This window comes from Syngnathus scovelli, chromosome 9 (assembly GCF_024217435.2).
Source record: "Syngnathus scovelli strain Florida chromosome 9, RoL_Ssco_1.2, whole genome shotgun sequence".
Classification (NCBI taxonomy): domain Eukaryota; kingdom Metazoa; phylum Chordata; class Actinopteri; order Syngnathiformes; family Syngnathidae; genus Syngnathus; species Syngnathus scovelli.
Window position 1 is genome coordinate 8,380,573 of NC_090855.1, and position 14,283 is coordinate 8,394,855.

Below are 14,283 nucleotides of genomic sequence, written 5' to 3' on the forward strand. Positions count from 1 at the left end.
AAAAAGAAAGAAAAAAAGCTGTGAGCGCAGCTTCCTGGCTGCAACGATGACGAGAAACGAAAGGAGGCGTTCTAAAGTATTTTCTCATTCGTGTCTGAACTATCGGCAACATCGAAATGTTGAAACAGTGGGGAAGGGAGCGGCTTACTGCGACCGCTGTCGAATTATTGGGGCTGGTGGAGCGAACGATAGCGTCAGATGAGGAGCAACTTTGTCGAGTGAGGAGACCTGGCAACACTCGTTTCGGTGGCAGTGTGTGGAAGAAGCATTGCGGCTGCGGATCTTGACACCGCTTTGCCCTCACGCAAGGTAAGCGGCCCTGCTCGTCACTGAGGATCTATACGGGCGGGCACTGCGTCAATTATTCAATATGAATGCGAACTTGAAGTTTTGACTAACCTTATGCGTATTGTAGAAATCATTTTACAGGGCACCTGTGTGGAGTATGGCATTTTTTTCCCCTCCCACGAATCCCCGCATTTTAATATTGGATAGAATAAGTTTGCCCAACCAGTGTGGCAACTGCCTTAACTATCTCGCAATTGCTTTCTTGCAGCAATCTGGGACTGACTATCAAAAGTAGATGCAGATCTGATTCTTGCCCCTTTGGTCAATAATGATTCCCTGTGGCCGGAATGCCACCAGGACCACTGCAATTAACTCCACACCTTATTACGGTAAACTGCCGTCATTACACCCAAGGCAAACAAGTTGAACATTAGTGACGTGAATTTCATTTTGGTGTCTTTGCTGGGATTCTATTTTGATTTTTGATATGCATAGCAGTGAAACATCCAAATTCATGTTGAATGTGAAGTTTTATACAAGCAACAATTTACACTTATGTTGCCACGTATGAATGATTTAGAATCTTCATTTATCTATTGTTCTTGCTTTTAATCGTAAAAGTTGATGTAATTCAGTACTTGACATGGAACAACCTTTTCCATCTTTGGTTCCACTTAAATGCAGCTATTCAAAATGTCAGGGTTAAAAATGCCAAACTTGAAACTAGTGACTGCAAACAGTGATTACGAACCAGTTTGTGTGTCCTCTTGTTATTTTCCAACTCGGCACATCAAACTATGTGAGTAGCCTGGCTTGACAAGAATAAAAATGCCACCATGCTTTGATACACCATTTACAAGGACCCATGCCACCACTGATTGATAACAGATAACAAAAGATCACCTATTTGAAATGTAGGTCACTACTGGTTGGGTTGCCACAAAGTTCTCATCCATTTTCAACAGCTCGATTGTGATTAAACAGGGAAACTTTATGTGATTGTGGCAGGCATTTTATCTTGCAATTTCCTTGGTTACGCTACACTGTGTCCAATCATGCTGTAAAGATTATAAAAGCATCATTTCTACACTTGTGGCTTTCTCCTACACCCGCATATTTTTTTTACACCCCACAAAAATAAGTTGGGACTTTATCATTAGGTGAGACATAATCTAAAACATTGAGTTGAGGCAATTGAGCTCAAGAGGTAGAGTGGTCGCCTCCCAACGTGAAGTTAATAAATTCAATCTTCAGTCACAATGTGGCCATGCATTTTGAAATGTCCTTGAGCAAGACACTGTCACTGAACCCCGGGTTGCTCATGCTATATGGCATCATCGTGTACCGTTCCCATTTTCTACTGTCCAATGCAAAGAAGCTAAAGGAAATTGTATTGTTTATTATAGTATAAAAATGTTGTTGTAGTTGTTTTAATCTTCAGCCTGGGTTCAATTATGACTAGGACCAGAGGTGTGAATCACATGTTGCAATGATAACTCCTGGGGTTCTTTGAAATGCTTTCCTTCTTTTTTTTTCTCCTCCAAATCACAGAGTGTGCTTCTGGCCTTATTCAAAGAAGCTCTGTTTTTGGTACTGGTAATGGGTGCTGCAAGTAGTTGATCAACAAACATTTTTCTTTATGTTTTTAAAAATATCTTTTGGGGGTTTTGATAAGGCCATCGCTGTAAGCAATACCATGAGTCATAATGTTAGTTTAGGGGGCATAATACTAGAATTTAAACAGATCTGATCAGCTATGTGGAGGGATTATTTTATGTAATGTTTAGGAATTAAGGGTAAATCAGTAACAGCAAATATCTAAAAAAAAAAAAAAAAAAAACAACTGAAGTACTAGAAAACAATAATCCATGTTAAAAAGACTTAAAATTTGCTATATACGAGTGATAAAGAGTGTTTGTTTTTTTTCCAAGCTAAATTATTTGAAATCCACTTTTCCAAATGATTATGAAAACCGGTTTAAAACATTGTTAATTGTTGTGAAGAATTCTGTTTCAACTAAAAATCAACATTAATGGATAAAATTGTTTGGAAATGGGTTTCAATATATTTTGGAACGCAATGCCAATATTTCTCTGTGTGAGATGGGTTAAGGGTGGCCAAATGATGTCTATAAATATTCCACCTAAAGAAGAGACAATTAATTCTGAGCCGCTTCTGTCATCCTGTCAACAACATGTAGGCTACTCCCTTCACTCCCCGTTCCCAGAAGAGGAGCTAGAAGCAGCACAGTCATACTTCCCCCACCACCTCACTTCAGCATGATCGGCACAAGTTCCACACAGAGCAGGGGGCCCAAGGATTCAGAACCAGAACCACAACAATCTACCACCATCAATGGCGACCATCAGTCCAGCCTTGATGTTTTTTGCAAGCTGTGCCTCTGCGAGCACCCACCTGCACTCACCAGGGCACTGCATAGCTGTGCATGCGTCTACTGTACAACTGTAAGTAGAACTTAAAATCTTTCATGTCAACTAATATCTTGGCTGTATGTATTTATGTTTTTTTAGTTTGCATTTAGGACCGTACCTGAAACATAAGCTGTTGGTGTTCTTTTGGACCATGGTCACTGCAGACAAAGAATTGTGCCTCTGTGCTATATTTAGATTGGCGAAAGTGTGTGCCCTCTGCTTATACTGTTGTCCCAACGCACCAGAGAATATGGTGTCACTCTCACTCATTCAGTTTATGATCTCTTATAAACAGTATCTGCAATTGCCTCATAGAAATAAAAAGCAATTGGAAATGTTGATCTTTTTTGCTGCTATAACAAATCTGTAAAATAAAATGAATTAGACTTGATAGACTGTATATAACTTTGCTATCTCAGTTGTTGAAAGTTAACATTTTTTTTCTTCCTCGGTTTGGGGAATTTTACAGGATGGTGTTTTTTGAATATTTTCTAAAGAAGAAGTCGATTTAATCTGGGATGTTACCCAAGAAGAGACATTTTGTAACCTATTTTATGTTCCTCAAATCAGTGTGCGTTTGGGCAACTCAATGCTTACACATGACTTCTAAATGATATTTTTTGCAGAAGTTTTAAAAGTGATCTACTCTTCCTTATATAGTAATTATTTGACCGTGCACTTAACATGCATGCGCAACAAGCCATCTGTGCAAAGGTACCTTGTTCTATTTAATATCATGATTATAATAATTAAAACTGGTGTGATATTTTTTTTCCCTGTAGTGTCTGCAGCAGTATGTTCAACTGACCATCAAGGAGGGTGGGGGGGCACCCATCACTTGCCCTGATATGGCCTGCAGAAACACTGGAGTGCTACTTGACTCTGAGGTACTCGTTGACAGTCAAAAAAAGGGAAACTAAAATGAAGTTGCTGTGCAGACTATGATTATTTTAAAATAATGTGTGCCATAGGATTAATGTTAACGTGTTAAATTAATGACAGGATCAAAATATATTTTTTATAAATTAATTTCATTTAAAGATGAAGTGATAGCAAAAGTATTTCAAAACAAGGTTATTCTGTGTGTGTTTTCAGATATCTGAATTGGCCTCTGCTGATCAGACTGAACTGTATGAGCGCTTGAAGTTTGAAAGAGGTTGGTAGTATCGTACTGTTGTGCAAGTGTGTTGATGCCAGGTGACAGGCATGGTGCTACTTGAGGTCGTACATTAGCCCGAGGCTACACCAAGTAGCACCACTGAGCCTCACATTCTTGGCATGTTGTGTTTGGGCTGCTTGCTCCCACCCCCCTTCTCGTCTTTTCCCCAGCCTGCTGGATCTTGCAGAAACTTCTGTTTTAGTTTGCAAGCATTTCTAAACAGAGTTTGCTCTTCCAGTAAAGCTTGCAGCTGTACTCATCATTGTGGCCAATGAATTCCCAATACGTTATGCAAATTACTATTTCCAGAATGTCAACTGCCTTTATTACTATCTACTGTCATGTCAGGTCATTTGCTATTTTACAATACCCAAGTTGTAAATTCATTACACTACTTCTGCATTAGTTTTGCGTTAAAAAACAAGATTTCAGGAATTTAGTGTTGTGGGGGGAACTGGAATGTATTAAAGAAATTCCAATTTATTTCAATAGGGCAATTTTATTTGATATAAGTGGAGCTACACTACAAGCTTGGTCAGGGAACCAATACCACTTGTGCTGTCCACAGGAGTAAAGCTGGATCCTAGTAAGACCTGGTGTCCGGCGCTTGAATGCCAAGCTGTGTGCGACGTGCCGCCGAGCTCCGAAGGCCAGCCCTCCGCTGTGCCGTGTCCCACTTGTCACACCATCTTCTGCTCCGGCTGCAGAGGACCCTGGCAGGGGAGCCATACATGCCTCGAGAGCCAAACCATGATGTCACACTTTCATGAAAACAGGTCAGTCAGACAGGCCCAGAAGCAGAAGTGCTATGTGAGCGAAAGATGAGTGAGGATTAAGCAAAGTAACACTTGTATGTGTTTGCGATGTTGACTCTTAACTTTTCCATTAGTTAGTGCACGTTTTTAGAAACACTCTGCTCCAACTTTGTTTTTGCTCGCTGAGCTGCGACCGCCAGACTGATTTATATCACTTGGCTAATATTGTGATTTCATTGTGCTTGAACTGAAGGGAGGAAGGGAGGAGGGCATGTTGGACTTCTCCCTGTACAGAAGGAGCCTGTGTACTGCAGTGAAGCAGGCTGTTCTGCTCGTTTGACCGAACAAGAATTCATTGAGCTGGTCCAGAACAAATACTTGAACAACGACAGAGTTTTAATGCTACTTTATGCAACACATCACCAAATTTTGGCTGGCCTCCCCAGTAAAGCCTTTGAAAATTATGCTCCTTCAGGTTCAGATCAGGTGACTGATGACGGTGACCGCAGCAACACACGCAAGCAAAAATCTACCAGCGTATATAGCCCAAACGATAGCATCGTTGTTTTAGCAGTTTGGAGTTTTGACACACAAAAAGGTTTTGGAAATAGCCCTTCCTGGACAACCTGTTTTAAAATCCTCGTGTATTGTTCAGCTCTGTTCACTATTGACTTACTAATAGCATTGTTGTCATTTTGTATGCAAACTAGTACAAAGTTCAATTCACAAATTTAAACTAGTTCAGTTCATTGTTCACAGTTTAGACCTTGGTCTAGTTCAGTGACACATATTAGAAGTGCAAACATATCCTGATGTGTCTGAAGCTGTGAATATCTGTCATATTCATGTTGGGCCTTGCTCGTGCCCTGTGATTGACAGGTTCTTCCACTTCTGAGCAGATAAAAAATAGCTATTATAGAGCAGCCGTTCAAAATCTATTAGACGTTGCCCAGCATGTGCTGTGGCCTGTATTGTGTACTCACTGCTCCGAATACCCGTCATACCTCTGACCCCCAAAATAAATAAATGAGCACAGACTCGACACAGTGCCACTAAATTCACTTACTCATGAGGCCTCCGCGACTTGAAACTCGCCCCCATTCACATTGCAGCATTTGACATCCTTTGTCTTTCTTTCCAACCACATTTGCGGGGATTGGCGCAGCGGCGACTCTGACGCTGCCATCAAACAGTGCCCCGTGTGTGGCATCTACATTGAGCGGAACCAGGGCTGTGCACAAATGCTGTGCAAGAGCTGCAAACACACCTTCTGTTGGTACTGTCTACAGAATTTGGATGTGAGTGTTGTAAAAAAAAAAAAAAGTACTTTTCGGATGTCTTTCTTGTCTCAATGTGTGTCTTGTAATTGCAGAGTGACATTTTCCTCAGGCATTACGATAAAGGGCCTTGCAGGAATAAACTCGGCCACTCCAGAGCCTCGGTTATGTGGAACCGAACCCAGGTACAGATGAGTACAGTAATTGTCATTCATGTACAAAGGTTTGCCAGGAAGAAAAATTTGGTCTCTGTGAAAAAAATGCATGACAAAGCACTCCACCCTGGCGTAGTTTACTGAGATGACACTAATGAAGCTGATGTTCCTTAATTTTCCAAAAACATGTTACGTGATTTTAAGGATTTATTGTAAATTCCCATGAACTCAATTAGCCCTTCATCAGACATTAATCTGAGATAATCCCAAAAATCCCACATTCTTGCCCTCATTTCATGGCGCAGAGTCAAAAAAACTATTTAGCGACTAACTTTCTGACTGCGTCCTGCTGTGATGGTGCAACTAACTGAAGATTTACTGTGCTTTTGAGAGTTCTTACAAGTATCATACACAAGGCATCCAGTCAAGCTAACTCATTTTCTAATGCCATTCAACGCCCCTGGGCCAGAGAGTTTGCAAAGTTGCACAAGTACAAGAGTGCACTTCATCTTGTGATTGGGTTACTTCCTTGCCTAACAGGTTTTTATAAGCCGCAAATCTATTTGGAGCCATCTACTGTCATCATGACAATTACATGCCTTGTAAAAGACATACTGTCAGAGGAGGTTTACTTTAAATCTTGCCTTGATTTTGTCTTATGCAGACAGGAATGTTTGTCTGTAGTTGCCTTTCTCTTTGTAAACTGCCCTTTTCCCAGATTACAGTGGATTTTACGATTATTCTGTTATTGCAGAAAGTCTTTGTTTGGCACTACAGTTCACATTCTCAGAACGATCATGAGGTGAAGTTCACAATGCTGCACAGAATGTGTTGTCAATGAACCCGTGTCAGATTCACGTGTCAAAGAAATGATCGTCAGTATGGCTATTTATGCGTTCCAAATATGCAAAACACAACAGGGAACCTTGTCACTTTGTCAATCTGACCATTGTTCCCATGTTGCCCTTCAGGTGGCAGGAATCTTGGTTGGGGTAAGCATTGTGATGCTGATTACCTCTCCATTTCTCTTGCTGGCCTCCCCGTGCATCCTGTGCTGCCTCTGCAAGCCCTGCAAAGTAAAGAAGAAGAGAAGAAAGAAGGACTTGAGTCTGCCAGACCCCTCCACATAGCAGCTCACCTATTGTGCCCTGCACCAAACTCTAGCAGCTAGACGAATCATGGACTCCACCAGACTGGATATGCTGTACATTACTAAACCAAATGTGGGCTTTGACAGTCAATAAGTACACATAATCAGCACCTGAAACTATTCAGTGGGAATATTATACATGGAACTATAAATTACCACTGACTCATGAGCATTATGCCAGAAGAGTGGTAATAACTAGAAAGCGGCGAATTTTGCACTCACGCATTTCAACCCCCTCTTAGTGTGTGTGCGAAGTATCACGATGCCAAGTGAGAGGTGCTGCACTTACTGTGCCTGGTTCTGGCTTGCATTTGTTTGCTTTTCTATTATTGTATGCACATACATTGCTTAGAATGTACAAGTTGATAAGTAAGGTCAAGAGGAGGAAAGATAACTTTCCCATGTGCACCTTATTCTGTAGTGAAACAAGATGGGGCTTCAATAGTGCACAACAATCTATCCCATTTAAAATACTATATAAAATGTAAATATTCATTAATTTGCTGATGGTTAGGTACTGCTTCACCTAAGGAAAATTCATACTTTATATCTTAAGTAGATCTTTTTATTGATGTTTCAGCATCACATTTTCTAAAAATGGAATAAAAACACGGCATTGACTGTGTATTTTGGTATTGTGTCATTTTTATCAATTCATGAATCCTGCTGGTCAGTGTTGACATGAAAAAGGAGAAACTCTGATCTGGTATGTCAAGGTTCTTCAATAAGGGATAACATTGTAGAAGCCATGCATTATGCAAAACAAACTGAAATGCATACATACAGTACAGGCCTGAACTGGTGTTTGTAGTGTTTGTAGTTTCAAAGGCCAAGTTTTTTAAATGTGGGTGTGGCTGAGTAGAAACTAAACCCACTGCCTGTAACGAAACTGGTTGAAAGTAGCATTTCACTATCAGTCATTCCCTCACCAATACTGCCATTTAAATGTCCATCAATCACTGCTCTGGATTTCTCTCTTTTCATTTTATATTTTACTAGTAAGGCGTAACCTCTAATAAACATTAAACAGGACCTGGATTTTAAAGCTTTAGCCTCATCACATAATGTAATGCTCTTCTAATTTTAGGGATTTAACTTTTGCTTTAAGTTTAAGACAACCATTACAATGAATCTGGCGCCACCCTGTGGTCATGTACTGAACTACTTCAGGAAAGTGGCACGTCAACAAACTTGCAAAAGTTAGCAGCCGTAATCGTCGTGATTCAATGGCGTCTCAGCAGGAATTCTTCGCTGGTAAAAACACTTTACACATTACAGACTTTAACACGCATTGTAAACTCACGTGTTGGATTTCTGGATTATGTTAATTATTTGACGAGGACGCAAAGACGAACGCCGAAACCAATTGAATTGTACTTTATACGCTTTTTGTCTGAGCCTTGTCTTGAATCTTTCACACGCAAATTCCTCTGACTGGAGATATGTGCTTTTATTGTCTGCCTGGTATGTTTTTCGATATGCGGAGTGAAACATTTCTGCTGACTAGGGATTCCCAAGATCCCATATGTTGCTGGTGCTGGGGCAGAAGATGTCATGTGCTTCAAACACTACAATGCACAGGAGGTACAGACGGGTGTAGGACGTTAACATGCATGCATATGTGATTTAAATCTCCAATGTGTCGTTCTCATGTGCAGGTTCTTATGGGGAAGACGATGGAGGACTGGCTGAGATTCTCAGTCTGCTACTGGCACACTTTTTGTGGAACTGGTATTGTAACAATTGGCAAAATGCAATGACGTGCCAAGACACTGACCACACTTGCATAAATACAAGAGCTCAGTTTAAAATGCATTCAGGAGCTCAGTTAAAAAGGCATACAGTTTTTAGTTGATACTCCTACTGCAGCGATTCTCAATCATTTGCAATGTGTGTCACGGATCGGATGGAGCAGGGCGACCAAATGCAGCTTGGACCAGGGTTTATTGAGCAAACTCAAAAGGCAAACTGACACAACTTAAAACAATTACTGGACTGACTGACCGGGACGTGAGACAAGAAGACTACAGACGTGAAGACATCAAGACAACAATGACCCGACTGGCAGTGAGGGGCAGACAGGACTTAAACACAAAACCGGTAACAAGAGGCAGGTGACTGTGGTTAGTTACATTGATTGAGGTGACACAGGAGGGGCGACACGAACAGAAACCATGGCAACCTAGACAGCAAAACTGGGGACGAGACAATATGGAAATGGATGGATAAAGTTATCACTTTGTAGCATGAATACATTCACCATCAAGTTGTTTTAAAACGGATTTTAGAATAGGCGAATACTTACAAATACTTTTTCCTTCTGCAATACAAAACGAAAGCTGCAGAAAAAAAGTAAATAAAAGTGAAAAGAAATTTATATAAAACATTTGATTAAAAAAAAGCAAAAAACAAAAATATATAATACAAAAAAGATGTAACAATTAGAAATATGTAGCAAAATAAATGTGGAAATTATACAAAAATAAATTAAATAGTCAACTTATTTTTTATTTTTTTTAGTTTTGCATTTATTTTCACATTTATTCATTTTGGCAATTGATTTCATCCATAACCTGTGCCTGTAATGTGCTGGCCTGACTGTAATTTGGCCTTTGTTTCAGGATTTTGCATTCTTTTACTGCATGTGCTGTTTTTAGAGACTAACGCAGTTGTTTGGGACTGCAGGTGCTGATCCTTTTGGTTTTCCAACGCTACTTCGGGCCTGGAATGAAGGCTCTCCCTTGGAAGCAGCCAAGAAGCGACTGCAGGCTGCTTTTGAGTTTTTTACCAAGATTGGCGTAAGGGAATTCAACATCTTACTAAAATTTGACCTGAACAAAGTTGATTGGCTGACATCCTGCACGTTTACTTAGTGTTACATCTGCATGTTTTCACAGGTGAAATATTACACATTTCATGACAGGTAACGGACCTAACATAACATGCTCCTCTGAGCAGCAAAGGTAAACAAACGTGGCAAAACAGCCTTATTTTAAAAATATATATATCTTCCTTTTAGAGACATGGCACCTGAGGGCTCCACCCTGGAGGAGTCAAACAAGAATCTGGATGAAATCACAGATTTAGCTCTTAAATTACAGAACCAAACTGGAATCAAAGTGCTGTGGGTGACCTGCAACCTCTTTGCCCATCCAAGGTCTGTGCAATGTGAATTTGGACAGTATTTAGTTGATAGTTTTTTGGCATACTGAAATAAGCAACTGAAACCGTTTTTTTGCTTCTTAAAATCACCTGTCTCCGACTTGACAGAGCTCAGTGTGACTTTGGACAAAGAGGACCCTGTTGGAGAATTTCTCAAATATTAGTATTTTGATTTCTTAGATTGATATGCGTCACAATTTAGATGTTATAGTTGATGGCGGTTCCAATTGTATTTGGCAGATACATGAATGGTGCAGCCACCAACCCAGACTGTCACGTTCTGGCCTACGCTGGTGCGCAAGTCAAGAAGGGGCTTGATGTTGCCAAGAAGCTGGGTGCAGAAAACTTTGGTATGACACATAATGAACTATCAACATATACATGAATGAACCTAAAATGTTTGATCCATGCACCAATTAATGTCCTACATTTGTAAACAAATTGATAAACAACAATTTTTTTTTTGTTCTTAGTGTTTTGGGGAGGAAGGGAGGGTTTCCTCTCTGTCCATAATACTGATGTTGCTGCAGAACTGAAACATATGGCCAACTTCTTCAAAATGGCTGTCAGTAAGTCAATATACTCACGAAACCCTGCATATGGTGCATGAGCACAATCTGACACGGAACGGGTGGAGCAGGGTGACCAAGTGCAGCTTGGACCAGGATCTATTGAAGGGAAAACAAACAAACAAACAAACAAACAAACAAACAGAATCGGCAAACTGACACAACTTATCAAAACAATAACTGGACTGACCGACCGGGACGTGAGACAAGAAGACAACAGATGTTAAGACATCAAACATGACAACATCAATGACCCGGACAGGAGTGAGGGGCAGACAGGACTTAAATACACGACAGGTAACAAGAGGCAGGTGAGAATGATCACACTAGTCATGGACACACAGGAGGGGAGGGGCGAGCACACAGGCATACGGACAGAAACTAAGACAATATGCACATAATAAAACAACCAGGGACGAGACGTGACACAATCTAATGAAATCCAACACAACAGAACAGCTGCCATCTAAAGGTCATCCATGCATTATTTAATACTGTCAACTAAAGTTGATACATACTAATAAACTATTAGAGTGGATTAAAAAGCTGCACTGTATCACTAAAGTTGATACATACTAGTAAACTATTAGGGTGGATAAGAAGCTGCATTGTATGTATCCCAAGGTGTATTGGGCATTCTTTGCATCTTAGTGCCTTATGAATCCAATATGTATTAGAATCACGCCGAACATAAAAGAACCCCCAAAGTATAACCGGGCATGTTTATAACCTACTGATATTAGGCAAAACTGATTTCCACATAAATTTAAATATGTGGTGGGTGCATGAAACTAGGGAGAACCCGTTTTGTTTTGGTGAGGGTAAAAAAAAAAAAAAAAACTCTGTGGGGATGCAAAAAAGAGAGAAAAAAAAAAGTATTTCAGATATTTTAATTTAGACTAAGTGGGCCAGCGACCAACCAGATCTAAGGTGCAACACCAATAAGTTGTTCTATGATGTCATACATTTTCCAAAGTTGAAATGTCATGTTCAAGATTTCTCACGGGATCGATGAATGACAATGGATGTTTCTCTGTGTCTGTTTGACGTGCTTGCTATCACCAGAATACAAAGAGAAGATTGGGTTAAAGTGCCAGTTTCTGATTGAGCCAAAGCCAAAGGAGCCCTGTAAACACCAATATGACTACGGTAAGATGTTCAATTTGTATGCGAGCAACTCACCCTACAGGTTTTTCCAGTTGGCCAGCTGTCGATTTTAGCACAAGTTGTTATTGCGAGCAAGCTCCAGATCGTGAAGTGAAAAAGGAGCACAGCTTTCTTTAATGCACTTTCCACTATATATTTTTGTTATTGTTGTTTCATGTTTTTATATTTTACAATATTATTAAAAACAAGACCAAAACATTGCGGTCGTTTTTTTTGGGGGGGGACCTAGAATGGATTAATGGCATTACGAATTTCCTTCTGATGTCTGTTTCCCTCCACAGATGCTATGAGCGTCTTAGGATTCCTTAAGCATTATGGTCTGGAACGCGACTTTAAGTTGAACATCGAGCCCAACCACACCACCTTGGCGGGACACTCATATGAACACGACATTGTCATGGCCTCTGCGTGAGACACCTCAACCATCTTGCACCATACTTCATGCGAGCCTCCCTTAGCTTAGCAGCTCAATACTTTGCCTCTTGTCAGTTTTGGTATGCTGGGTTCGGTCGATGCCAATACTGGTTCCCCTGACCTCGGCTGGGATACTGACCAGTTCCCAATGGACATCAGAAACACAACTTTGGTCATGAAGGTGATAGTTTCAGACTCTCGGTCATTCTCAGATTTTTGCTATGCAGTTCAGTTTTGCTCTCAGCAGCTAGTATCCTTTTTTAAAATTCAAATTCAGTTCTATTGTTTGAATTGCCTTACTTGTTGTTCCTTTAATGGGTGATTTTATGGACAAGCACAATGTGATGAATAACATTTTCCACTATGCAATCAAACCATAGAATCTAATTGGCAAGTTTTGCTGTTGAAGAGTTTCGTGACAGATCAAGTAGTTGCGTAGTCACGATTTGCTGTTTCATGTCCTGGCACTGTTTGGCTTGCTGAAATGTATCCATAAGTGTCACCACCCCTCCAGACCATCATTGAACAAGGTGGCCTGCAACCCGGAGGCCTGAACTTTGATGCCAAGGTGCGCAGAGAGTCTACTGACCCGGAGGACTTATTCATCGCTCACATCGGAGCCATGGATGCTTTTGCTCGAGGACTCAGGAATGCTGTTTCCATCCATGAAGATGGGCTGATTGCAAACATGGTCAAGGTATGCTCTCTCACGTTGGGAAATTTTCAGACATGCCTTTTGGCCTTTTCTAACCGGATTATTCGGACAGGAGCGATACTCAAGCTTCAGCCAAGGCATTGGACTGAAAGTGGAAGAAGGTTCTGCTACTTTGGAGGAGATGGAGGTACGTAAAAGTCCAAACTGCCCTTGCCTATCTTCACATATTGTCCATTGATGTTGCTATGTTTGTAGTTTTACACTAATACAACCAATTTGTATGGAAATTTATTTTATTGGGACATTCCATAATTTTTTTTTTTGTGTGATTTATTATCAAATATTAATGTTATGTTTTATTCCAGGCTTTTATCAAGCAGAATGGTGAGCCAAAATCAACATCTGGGAAACAAGAAAAATATGAATCCATCTTTAATTACTATGTGAAATAAAGAGTCATCCTTGCTCATTGAAAACAAAGTAATTAAATTGTGTTAAATCCGCTCCTCAAAGCTCAAAGAGCACATTAAGTTGATTGTACCATGTAATTATCTTGTTTATAATAGTAAGACAGTCCTGGGTGTGATGCAGAACATTAAAAGCACATTAAATGCTCCTTTATTGTTGTTTAGTAACTAGCTCAATTAATGTTATGAAAAGTGATAAACACATTCACAGTACAAGTTCATAGACATTCAATTGGGTCCAGCACATGCTACTGTTATCCTTTCAATTTTTATTTTATATTTAATACAATTTGACCTTTAGATTTGATTTGTCTTTGATTTGTGTTTGATTTCGCAGCTGTCCCATCTTTGCATTTTAAAGAAAAACATTTTGCTTTATTACCTTTTATATTGTGCTTTTTAAAGGACCATTGAAGAACGCCATTGTTTGCCATTTAATAGTCAGTGACATTTGGTTGTTGTAATGCCCTCAAACTAAACTCAAATTTCTGTCATTTATCAACTCAAAATCTGATAATACACCTATAAAACTACTCAAAAATCTGTATTGGTATACATATATAATTAGTTTATTTATTTCTTTGGAAGGCAAATAACACCCATTGGGTGTGTATGGCCCTTGTTCAACGTCCA

The 14,283-nt window shown here is 40.0% G+C and overlaps 2 protein-coding genes across 4 annotated transcripts; both read left to right on the forward strand.

Moving 5' to 3' along the window:
* Positions 1 to 76: 76 nt before the first annotated feature.
* Positions 77 to 7,841, forward strand: rnf144b (ring finger protein 144B). Of its 3 annotated transcripts, XM_049730512.2 has the most exons (9): positions 77 to 309; positions 557 to 677; positions 2,489 to 2,753; positions 3,503 to 3,607; positions 3,816 to 3,876; positions 4,448 to 4,655; positions 5,800 to 5,932; positions 6,007 to 6,096; positions 7,038 to 7,841. In XM_049730512.2, the coding sequence occupies exons 3-9, from the start codon at positions 2,568 to 2,570 to the stop codon at positions 7,194 to 7,196; spliced, it is 942 nt and encodes a 313-aa protein (XP_049586469.1). In that variant the 5' UTR covers positions 77 to 309; positions 557 to 677; positions 2,489 to 2,567; the 3' UTR covers positions 7,197 to 7,841. The 3 variants fall into 3 exon arrangements, with proteins under 3 accessions (XP_049586469.1, XP_049586470.1, XP_068508182.1); XM_049730513.2 differs by lacking the exon at positions 557 to 677; XM_068652081.1 differs by lacking the exons at positions 77 to 309; positions 557 to 677; positions 2,489 to 2,753 and adding an exon at positions 3,341 to 3,379.
* Positions 7,842 to 8,347: 506 nt separating this feature from the next.
* Positions 8,348 to 14,195, forward strand: LOC125975228 (xylose isomerase). Its single transcript, XM_049730509.2, has 14 exons — positions 8,348 to 8,470; positions 8,724 to 8,800; positions 8,875 to 8,947; positions 9,902 to 10,014; positions 10,114 to 10,139; positions 10,236 to 10,373; positions 10,619 to 10,728; positions 10,852 to 10,947; positions 12,013 to 12,096; positions 12,396 to 12,522; positions 12,604 to 12,709; positions 13,043 to 13,225; positions 13,296 to 13,370; positions 13,549 to 14,195. The coding sequence occupies exons 1-14, from the start codon at positions 8,443 to 8,445 to the stop codon at positions 13,633 to 13,635; spliced, it is 1,323 nt and encodes a 440-aa protein (XP_049586466.1). The 5' UTR covers positions 8,348 to 8,442; the 3' UTR covers positions 13,636 to 14,195.
* The last annotated feature ends 88 nt before the right edge of the window (positions 14,196 to 14,283 follow it).